Source organism: Apus apus, chromosome 2, assembly GCF_020740795.1.
Source record: "Apus apus isolate bApuApu2 chromosome 2, bApuApu2.pri.cur, whole genome shotgun sequence".
NCBI classification, from domain to species: domain Eukaryota; kingdom Metazoa; phylum Chordata; class Aves; order Apodiformes; family Apodidae; genus Apus; species Apus apus.
In genome coordinates this window covers 18,915,879-18,927,965 of record NC_067283.1, presented here as the reverse complement: position 1 = coordinate 18,927,965, position 12,087 = coordinate 18,915,879, and the positions used below count along the sequence as shown (strand labels likewise).

Genomic DNA, 12,087 nt, shown 5'->3' with positions numbered 1-12,087 from the left:
TAAATACCAGCTTCTAATGCCAAATATGAAATGGATTAAAACTTTAATTCTGTTGCACAGCTTCACAGATCAAAATCCTTTCAGATCAAAGCAAAAATTGTAAGCTTGAAAACTGTAATAAATAATAATCTCCAAATTACAATTAGATAATACTTCAAAATTTCTTGTTGGTAAGACTGTAATTAAAAGATGGTTTTACCAACATTTCTGATAGTGATGATATTTATCCAGTTAAAAAACACACATGGTGGGCCTACATGTTATTTAAACAGAAGAATAGCATGCAGAGAGAGAAAAGAGTTTGTATCTGACTCAGTGAAGGCCTCACAAGCTACTCTGGATTTAGATGGCATTCAATATCAACACAGCAAGAGGAGAGGGAGGTAAAAAAGCAGCATCCTGAAGGTGGCTGAATATGCCTTCAATCCCAAGCACCCCAAAATCATGCTTTTGCCTTCCTTCCACCTCAAAAGATTACTTCAGAAATGGTTTTATAAAAGTACATGTTTAAAGAAACCCCAAAACCAAATAAAACCATTGCAAGATAAAAAATAAATCAACCAAAACAACAACAACAAAACTCCAACCCCAAATATCTTGAAGTTTTTACCTGAAACCCCACCCACAGAAGTGATCAGGACAATGGAAAGAAGGTTTCAAACCCCTTTCTTTTGAGTATCATATTTTAGATTATTTTTAGAGGCTTTTCTTATCTCTGCAGCTTTAGAGATTATTAAAACTGATCTGGGGCTAAGAAAATCAGCATTGATTTTATTAAGGCTTCTCGTATTTCCTGAGTTTTGCTTCCCCCCGTGCTGTCCACACAAATTATACACTGGCACAGTATGACAGCTACCAAGGCTGATTCGAGGGATCTCCAGTATTCACCCTTGACTGTAATGCTGTGTCTGGAAATTTACGTTGGCAATCTTGTTTTTTTATTAGCAGGAATTTTACATTAGTTACACCAAATTTTTCTCTTCTCATACAATACAACTTCAATTGCTTGAAATCCGTTTTTAGTGAAACAGAAAATTCAGTGATCAGACCGGGAAAAAAGTGGTCACCTGCACCATTCATACACATGTACACAGACGTCTCCAACCTAGGCCAGAATAAAGTAGCTCCAAGCCTGGGACTGGCTGAAAGAAAGGCCATCTTCCTAGTAAGGCAAAGGAGCTTATGGCCTCCATGTAAGTATCTCTGTATCACAGAATCATAGACAGGTTTGGGTTGGAAGGGATTTTAAAGATCATCTAGTTCCAAGCCCCCTGCCATGGTCAGGGACATCCACTAGACAAGACTGCTCAAAGCCCTATACAACCTGGCCTTGAACACTTCCAGGGATGAGGCATCCACCGTTTCCCTGGAAAACCTATTCCATGTAGACATATAATTTTACTTAGTGCCAGGTTAGATATTTAGAAGAGTACAGCCTTGTGACTCACAGACATACAATTAATTGCTCATGCAAAAGGAAAAAAAGTCTGAAGTGGTTCTTTTTTCCCTATAATTACTCCTTTAAAACCTTTACCACTCTAAAGAAGATCAGCATTATAAGATTTTAGAACCATTCCCACACCCTGATAATAATTAGCATATTACCTGATGATATTTCTTCAGTATGTTGTGCATTTCTGCTACATCTTCACTTGTTATAGTTTTGATGATGTATCTTTTGTCATAAGATGTATGGAAGCGGGCACCACTGCGTGCTTGGGAATCATTGGCAAGGGGTGCACTTCTTGTCAATGAATTCTGTCAATTGATTTAAAACAAAAAAGCATTAAGTCAGACAAAAATATGGAACTCTTAATTAGAACAAATACAAACCATTTACACCTTTTTCAATACATCTGCATCGAGATGAATTCTGCCAAGCAAGTAATCACAGATGGGATTATCTTGAGACACGACTTCAAAAATATTGAGACCAAAAGAATGGTTTGTGGCAGGCACTGACCATCAGCCATTCACAACTCATTATCAACACCAAATGAGGATTCATTGCACTTTGTTATGTACACATTATCAGCTTTTGGGAAGAAAACATACAGACATTAAAAATCCAAAAGGAACACTGTATTACAACAGAATAAGTATAAATACAGGATTCTTCTGTAATAACAGTATCACTTTAAAACTGAGAAGGATGTGGTCTTGAGCCAATGGGATCCATGAACAAGATCACACATGAATTTCTGAGTTCTAGTACCAGAGCTATTCCAATTATTTGATATCTAGTGTTAAGCAACTGTTGTACAGTATCTCCTTTTGTAAAATAAACCTGCCTTCTTACAGACTCAAGAGAGAAAGATTAGCTAATGACTACATAGTTGTTAGAAGAAAAGCTGCTAGAGATTTGTGACCACTTTTAGATTGAAGCTCGAAACTACCTGTACTTCAACAGTAGCAAAAGCAGGCTTCTTTTTTTTTTTTTCAGAAAATAAGTAGTATTCAGATTAGATTTCTTTATATTTAAAAAAACAGTAAAAATAAATTAGACAAAGTATGACAACTCGCTTTTGGCTGGAAATGTCTTTCTTCACCAGGTAAGAGTTTATGCCAATTGTTAGATATTTGAATTACACCATTATAAGCAGTAACAGCAGCAGCACAGCCATAAAAAAAACACAATCATGTTCTTACACCCCATGTATAATTCCATAAATATGGATCGTACACCAAAAAGGTTAAACAAGTTACCAACAGACTGCTGGAACACTTCTGTGCTTATGAAATAAACTTGCAGTATTCACTGGTATATGCCTAATGGTAGCAGAAAACCCCAACTCCAGCTATAGTTCCTCACTGTTCCATACTGCAAAAATAGCAGTTGAAATACATTTCCCCCCCTCCACACTCACATAGCATAGTGTTCTCCCTGCTAGAAGAAAATCCCTTTTCACAAATTTTATTAAAATTCTGTATATAAATGTAAATGTTGTAGATTCTTGAATAGCAAAAGTTGAGCTCCAGCAGCTACAAATTACAATGTGTTTGTGTGGTTCAGTAAGTCACAAATTCTTCCAGATTTACACTGGAAGAACAATGATGCTTTCAGAAAGTAATTACAAATAGGCTCAAGACTACTACAACCATATATCAAACCCACAAAAGTTTATTTTTATAGGAGTTATGCCTTATTTGAAAGTTTTACCAATGATGAATCTGTTCACAAGCTCTATGGATTTTAGCAGCAACTGGACATGCAGATTCAATCCCAGTGGGAGAAGGTCAGAAATTATTATAAAGTAATAAACTCAACCAAGAGATGAGAGCAACTATAGCCCCAATTTAAGAAGACACTTGAACACATACAATTATGTCAACATATTTTGTTGATCCATTGACTTCAATAGGCCTTCAGCATAGTTCAATTTTATTCCATATGCAGGATGCTTTCTGAAATCAGCTTAATATGAAAGAAAAACATTTTCCCACAAGGTTCCTTTGTTCAACTGAAATACTCGGGAGTAGTAGGAATAACTGTAAATCACCGAACAGCATGCAGCTCTGCAAGGTCTTATTAGAATGAAAAGCTAAATTATGACATGTAGGAGTAACAAATCTTTGTGCACTTCTCCCTGAATATTTCTAGGCTTGTGCAATGAACTAGAAAAATTACTAAAGTCTACGATAAAAAGTGATGTCTTTCTCCATTATCCCTTCTATTCACTAAAGACAGAAAGGATGTGGGTGCTTCCCTAATGTTTATAAACACTTTTCTAGACTGATAAGAACAATATGGATACCCATTGCAGACTCAATTGCTTCTCTGCACTGGCTTTTGGACAGCTAATTTTAACAGATGTGAGTCCTCATACACTTTTAATTCACATGATCTTGATGATACCAGAGAAGGGAATTTAAGTATTACTGCTATTTTCAGATGTTTCCTATCCAAATTAATTTCCCACTACTCCACCACTAAAATGTTTTTATGTACTGATGAAGTCTATTCAAGAGAACAGGTATCACAAATTAACTGAATTTTCTTAATGCTATACTTGTAATCAGTACTCCATTAGTTTTCAAAATTAATAACACATAGAGTTAGTTTTAGAAACCACCATCTGTAGAAACCTTCTCTGTTCTAGAATCAGGACTTGACTTTATTTCCAGGGCATATATATAATAATGAAGAACTGATATTAGCAGTTTAAAAAAACAATGTGCAATTCAGTTACCTTAATCACAAACTAGAAAATATGATGTAATAATAATTACTTTTAATTTTGGAAAAAGCTGAAGCATAGGTAATCATTAGTGTTTGCAGTGAATTGAAATACAGCTAAACTGTAATTCAGTTAGCAATAATAAAGGCTACTGAGTAATTACTTGTTACTGTTCCCAGCAGAAAAAGTTGCAGTATTCTGAGGTTAATTGCAACAAAGTAGTAACCACAGTTTTCTGAATATATTTTTCCCAGAGAACCCTAGTCTTCAAACTGTAAGGTATGTGGTCTAAATCTTAAAAGCAATTAACCTGGGGGATACTTAAGTTGCTTCGATATAAAAAGCTGCAAAAAAGTGTACTTGCTAGTCTGCCACTGAACTTCTGAAGAGGAGAGAAACAGAAAAGATGGGAAGAAGGACTACAGCTAGCATTATTCTCCAAAATTTCAAATACTCTTCAGGTGTATTTTAACATTCTTCACCAAAAGACTTGTCAGGATTGAGTAAAATTCAGACCTGGGCATACTCAGTATGAATGAAGTATCTTGCTAGCAATGTCTTGACTGAGATACAACACACAGGAGATGCTTCTCCTCTGCACTTTTCAGCTGCTGAAGCTCAGTTACTAATTCTGTAGACAGCAAGGGACAAAAATAACCACTTTTGATTTCAGACCTTCCAAATGCTATTCCTATAACCATCTGCTCTTCTAAAATCTGTCTCCTTTTGTCTTCATAAGCACTATTTGCACAGGAGTGTTATACTAAGTATTAGGCCTTAAAATAAAGTTCTTCCTGCTTTCCAGAAACCTCCTTTCATCCCATTGTTAACCAGGAAAATCCAGTACATAGGTTATTAGGCCTTAAAATAAACTTCTTCCTGCTTTCCAGGAACCTCCTTTCATCCCATCATTAACCAGGAATATCTAGTACATGGGTGCATTTATGTAGCAGACCATCAAAACAAACAAATTTATTCAGATTTTTTCTTCCCCATGATGGAATAGGACACTTGATGCACTTAAAAATATGGACAGCATAAGCAATAAGAAATTCTGACTTAAAAAAGAAATAACACCTGTTACACTAAGAGAATGAATCAACTAATAACTCCTTTTATCATGCTTCTTTCACTACAATTCAGGCTGGACAGAAAAAAAAAATGAACTCGTAAGATTTTACAATAAATTAATATATTTAGTCATATTTTAGGTCACCTGGAAGAAACATTATTATGTCACTGATTTTTTTACAGATTCTTGTTTTTTCCAACAATAGCTGTTTTTTCTAGTGGAAATTAATTCTACCTGACTGTTAACTGTAAAGACAAGTTAATCTGCAAATACAACTATCATACCAAAAATCCTACTGACAATAATACACCTGTATTTAATTATTTAGCACACAATTTGCTGTTTCTTAATGCACTAACGGGTTAGAAATGGTGATGCAATTATTTTTTAGTAGATGGCTATTTTATTATTAGGTACCTATATAAAACTTAATTAAGAATACATCGAGCTGTCATTTTACCATTTGTTAGAATAAATGAACCAATCTCGTGCTAAGCAGCACTGTCACATACATGTACAGGTAACCCAAATACCCTCTCTACAATATGCTAGAAATAAATCTGAGTTTAAGATCAGATGTTTTAACATAAAACATGTTTAAGATATAAACAACCTCTAATTAAAATCTTTGACACTTTAGTTTTACTAAGTCTATGTTCCTGTGATAACCCTCTAAATATAATGCTCTGCTCAAATACAGAATATAGTTCCTTTGAACTCTGAAAGAAGGTGGAACATGGAGGATATCAATATTACTATTTGCTATGCTTTATTTTGTTGCATTCATTTATTAAATAAGTACTGTTTAAATAGCTGAAAAATAAATCTAAATCCATCATACTGTGCTGATTACTAGTAATTGCATTACCACTTTCTTGTGCTGATAAATGCATGGTTGAGTTTTGCCTGTGAGTTTTCACTTGTAATGGTTAACTCACTTCTGTGAACAAGAGTTCAAATTTCTTAAGTAAAGCTTCTAGGTAAGATGCAAAGTATCTTACTGCTCAACTGTATTAGTTATACTTGTTTATAGTTAGAAATCAGTCTTCAATAAAATACATATACTGTTGACTGATCATGACAACAATGAGTGTTTAAGTAAAAAGATTACAAGACTTGGCCTGAACTGGTCATCATTAGCAAGTAAGATCAAGGCACAGCTTCACCAAAAGGATTAAACTAGAAGAGTTTAGGGGCTTCAAAGAGGAAACAATATGGGTACTTAAAAATACTTTAAAAACACTAAGATCCTTCCCTTTTGATGTAGGTGAAGCTAACTTACTTGTTTGACTCAACACTGTTAAGTATAAACCAAAGCATCTTGCATCCCATTCAACCCTGCCAAATGCTAACAAATTAATAGTATGTATATTAAGAAGTGAAGATACTCTTTGCTGGAAAATGTTTCTCATGAATTAACACACAAAATGGCCAAGAAGGTCCTGTACTTAAGCCTCATTAAACCACAACCACTAGTAAACCTATAACTGGTAAGAAATCTCAGACAAAAAATATGAGCAACACCATATGTCATGTCCAATATGCACTTTACACCACAAAGACTGTGGAAAGCTTCTGAGGTTTTCTCTTTCAAAATTTTCTTTTAGACATACCTAGATAAGTAAAGAAGTCTAACTTATTCTGGGATTATCTAACTCAAGCCTTTAAGTTAACCACTTTCATCTTAAAGTGCACAAGAAGAAATGTAGTAATGTTCATCAGACAGACAGAAAAAAAGCATTTGTTGCTCTGTGATTCAGACTGCTACTGGATGCACAGCACAGACTTGTCTCTTACTGTCAAATGCACTTTTATGAGACATGGTAGAACACTTCTGTGATCCAGCACTATAGACGCTGGTGCACAAATGTCTTGGAATAAAATCTGATAGAACCTGCAAGAAAGCAGCGTAGGGCTGTTTCACTGCTTTCTTGTTCAGCTCTAAACTCAGCTAAGAGAGACCCATCATTGTCCCCCAGCAACACCACCTCCTTTTTAGGTAAGGTGTCTGTAGTGGACTGGGAACGAAGCAAAGAATGAAACTCAAGCATCTCCCTTTTTCAAAAGGAATATATACACAGGGTTGAGGGAAAGGTAAAGGAGAGACAGAGAGATAGATGACAGAAAATACCAGATTGAATTCCCTCTGGCTGTGCTTCTTAATTAGGGGAAGACTAAGTGGAATATGAACAGATGGGAAATGATCCACTCCTCACTTAGCACAGATCTATGAGCCACAAAGCCAGAACAGGGAGGACATCCTTCAGATACAGACAAAACAACCCATGCAACTCTTATCCTCCAAAAGATGCAGGTTTGATGATATAACAAACCTTTTACAGGCACTTTCTGCTACCTCATAGCACTTCCATATTGTGTCAGGAACCAGTAGAGCATGTATCCAGCTGTACAACATTGGAGTATTAGTCATAATAAGTTATAAATCACCTGCTTGTATTATAGCATTAGTGTGCACAGAAATCAAAGAAAAGAGGATCACAGTGCTCTGTCCACTTCAGATTTTCCCAGCCTTCTCCAAATCCACCACAGTATGCCTCGGTCCTCTGGCACAATTAAAACATCTGTCAGCCACACATACCCTGCTCCACTTAACAGCTTCGCTTAGCAACTCACTGAAGTCTCCTGCCCTGAGTGTGCATGTTCTGCCAATTCCCCATTCAATTCTCATTTGTGAAGGTTTAATCTTGTGCCTGCTGGTTTTTTTGGTCTCAGGAGGAAGAAAAGGTTTTGTACTTTTAAAGTGTGAATACTTTTATGAGGTCATTTAAAGACTACGCTAAATTACTTGTGTAATTACTTATACAACTGAAGACACATTTAACATGCCAAGCTCAGAGATACTCCTATTAGATTTCTCTTTCACATACCTCCTCCTCCACTCTCCCAAACAGTTTCACTCTGAGAAATCACTGGCTGGAAGTCTCACTACCCTCACATAAATCAATATAAAAAAATATCATCCACCTATATTGCACTGAGTAGCAGGCAACCAGAAATACTAATCTGTTCTTCAGTGCTGAGAGTGCTGAGAATTTGTCCTGTACCACAGAATTAATACAGCTTTAAACATAAATGGGTAAAAGTTACACCACTTACTAGTATTTGATTTCCCAAAAAGTTAATCAGCACCCCTAGATTACATGTCATTTCACCCAGGAATGACATATTCTTTAGCAAGCTAACAGAAAGGTTACTTAGTTTTACTACAGACCCGTTCTCTTCACTCAGCATGTCTTTCCCCAAATCTCAGCAATCTGCAGAGTTTTATTTCCTACAGTAAAAATGTATTAGGTAAGGAAAAGGGTTTTTTTTCCACAGGTCTCGTAGGATCTGATTCACAATTCATTGAAGTTCACAGAAGCTTTTCTGGAGCCTTCAACAACATGGTAAACTAGAATCCAACACAACCATTACCCATCAGAAGCCATTTCATTTCACCTAGCTATTCCTTTACTGAACTCCGATCTCTGCTTTTGGTCAGGGTACAACTTGCAGAAAGCTTGGAAGTTTTCCAGCTTTTAAAGACCAAGATTCATCACTGTAGCTTTTCTAGCATTTAATAATTTGTTGCTGAAAAGGTGAGTCTAATTTTGAATTTGAATTTAATTTTCCAGTCATTCCTATTTATTCTAGTATTATATCTAGTATTATTTTTCTGTAAGGATACTTAGATACTACTTACTTCTCAATTCTAATTTTTGCAACTGCAGCAGGTCAAACACTGTCACTCCCACCACAAGGCATTCTGTAAGTTCTTCAGTTCCTTTGATGTCATTTTTTCTATATTTTTCTGTATTTTTTCCATATCCAAATTTTCATCATCCTCTTTTAAGCACCAAAACTATATATAGTATTAGTTTCAGGTATAAAACAAACAGATGTTAAAAAACATCAGAGCTCTTTCTGATCTTATTTTATACCTTTCAATTTATCCACCCAAGGGTGCAGTGCTGTTACTCCTCCTAGTCAGGAGCTCACACTAGTGCTAAATTCTTGTCCTCTGACTTCTTGTTCCTCCTCAGAGCTACTAACTCCCTGAATACAGCCTTCCCTTCCCCTGTTCTGCCCTCTTGTTTTACCCATGTAACTATTCATCTGACTGTACAAAAAGGCATCTCATTTGGAAAGCCTCAGAATTCCAGGAGATCAAAGTGGGTTTTGTACAAAATCCTTGTCTTTATCTCACTTTGCCATTTGAATGGATTTTGTATCTTCTGCAAGTTTTTACTACACAAAACGTCAATTGCTCATTAAAAACTTTTTATTGTTGTCATTTAATAATCTATTATTTCCATAATTTGTATTTTTAACTATAAAGCTCCACAATAATTGCAAATTTTAAAAATCAAAGTGACAAAATATCAAGTCAAATACTTTGTAAGAGGTATCCTCAAGAGTTCTCAGAAGCCAGATAAAACACCACCTAATGCTTTGTCCTTTGGAAGTCTGTTTTTACCTCGCACATTGGTCAATAAAAACAGCAACCTACTGTAATTAAGTGATACTAATGGTATTATTGATAATAGTAGTTATACCCACACCAGATATAAAAAGAACCCAAAATAATTTCCACAGAGACTTTGGTTGTTTCTAAGAGCAACAAGTTAAGCTGTTTGGAGCTATTTTTTTCCAACTGAAACCATTTTTGTGAGAAAGCACATGGAGTAGAGCCACTAAAGTACAGGAAAAGCTCCCCCTCCTTCCATAATTGCAAGCTATATTTATAACTGGCAAAGTATTGCCCTCCTCTTCAAAGACGAACTGCTGGTGAGGCTCTTCCTCCTCTGCCCACTTTTCTTAAAATGTTCACAGCACGGATATTTATCTCCACAGTGGGAGGCCAAGGATTAGCCACAGCCTCCAAGAGGGTGGAGAGATTTAAAGATCAATTTAATTAGCTCATTCTAATCTCTTACACGTCTAATGTAAATGTCATTGTTTTCTAACTGCTACTTTAGTAGACAAGATTATTTTTTAGAAACTTTGAACATGTCAAGTATGTGTTGGATGTAATAAAAATGCTCCATGTAACTAATCCAAAAAGGGAGTCTAATAAAAATTGCTGTTGGGTTAAAGCTTTTCCGAACAAAAAGACAAAAAGAGCAGTAGGAAAATTCTGGTGATAAAGCACAGGGAGCTTTAGAAGAACAGTAATCTTTCAACCTGGCTTAACAGCTTCTCATTGATTTAAAACTTTCCCATTTCACAGTGTATGGACAAAGGCAAACAGCAGTTTCTGGTACTGTGATCTCATCCGAAAGTCGTGGAATGCTGAAAGAGCTTCACAAGCCCAACATGCCCTAAAGACAGAGCAGATCACATCCCAGCCTATTTAAGAGTGCCTCTGGGCAAGCTTTGCATGAACAAAGAGGCAAAAACAAGTGCACAGATGATGCTCTGTGATGACTGAAATCATAGGTCAGTGGAAAAGCCTGGTAGTGTTCATCTCTGTCAGAGAATTACGTACTCATGGCATGGCTGTTCTACGGCAGCAGTGAGCACTGTGCTGCCTTGCCCAGGCACTACTGCTTCTCATGAAGACAAGCCTGCAGCTCTCTCTCACCTTTTCTTCTTTTTACACGACCTCGGGAATGATGGATATGGATGAATTGGACCTGGGTTACTGATTACGAAGCACATCAGAGAGACACAGTGTCATAAAACTGGACATGGGTGCTACATGTTCTTTTGTTGCAATTTGAAACCAGCAGCCCACATCTGGGATGATGTCCAGGCCAGTGATTCCTAGTGAGAAGAAAGGCAAAGTGCTAGTGTTCCAATGTGACAACAGAAGCATCAAACCCAGAGATGTCTGGTTTTGTCACTCAGGGATGGGGAGGGAAGACTTTTGGGTTTACTCTGTGTGCTGGCACCATGCATTCTACCACTGCCATTGAGCAGGAAGCACTGATGGAGAAACATGACCAGGATCTCCAACACTGGCACGTGTTTACAAAGTCTGGCACGTAGCAAAGCACACGCCATTGCTAAGATAGGCTACAAGCACATTCAGTGGCATGACCTTCCCTTGCCTTTGGCAACTGTATGGACAATATTGCATGATGTTTTCTTGTCAGATCAAACGGGCTCTTGAAGGATCTATAGGGAATGTCAGGGGGCCTCCAAAAGAAGAAAACAGGACAATGCTGTTACTGTGGTGCACCCATCAGAAATATTGATTCCCTTCTATGATCTTGTTAAGACCTCGGTGTTCACACTCGAAACACCTATGAACATTTATAAGCAGATTTTTATTCCTGTGGTGAAAGAAAAGACTTTTGACAGAGAAAGGCAAAACACCAACTTCTTAATTTTTGCACTGAGCTGTCCTTCTAGGAGAAGGGTTATGGGCTCCTTGACTTGGTTGAATGAGAGTTCAATTAATAAAACATTTGATCCTTACCTAAATCAAGTTAGTCTATTGAGACTGTAGGTCTGGATTTGGAGCTGCCAGTTTAAGGCATGGACTTGCTTTGGAAAGAGTCAGGGCTCTTACTCTGGGAGCCTCTCCCCTTCAGCCCGGCAGACCTTGGCTTGATGCCTCACTTTCAGTGTTGATCTCCACAAGAGCCCAGGAAGCACCTCTAAGCTCACTGTTTTGATGTTGCCAGTATATACTAAATTTCTTTATTCTGTTTTGAATACTCAGTTGTGGATGATACTTGGTTTAGGCAAGGAATTGCTGAAAGCAAAGAAAATTAAATGTTTTCTCTCAGGAAAAAGAGAAACCAGAGGTTAAAAATTCTGTTTCCGTACATACTCAAGTTAAGTCCCACAGTCATTAAAACCTCATTTGGGCTCACACTTAAGGCACCA

At 36.8% G+C, this 12,087-nt stretch overlaps 1 protein-coding gene across 2 annotated transcripts in view; it reads right to left on the bottom strand.

Moving 5' to 3' along the window:
* The window catches only part of PIP4K2A (phosphatidylinositol-5-phosphate 4-kinase type 2 alpha), a 111,899-nt gene that overhangs the window by 31,335 nt on the left and 68,477 nt on the right, over nucleotides 1-12,087 (bottom strand). For both annotated transcript variants that reach the window (XM_051611674.1, XM_051611676.1), the window contains exon 4: nucleotides 1,606-1,758. In XM_051611674.1, the coding sequence (XP_051467634.1) occupies nucleotides 1,606-1,758 (153 nt within the window). The remainder of the gene's footprint in view (nucleotides 1-1,605; nucleotides 1,759-12,087) is intronic.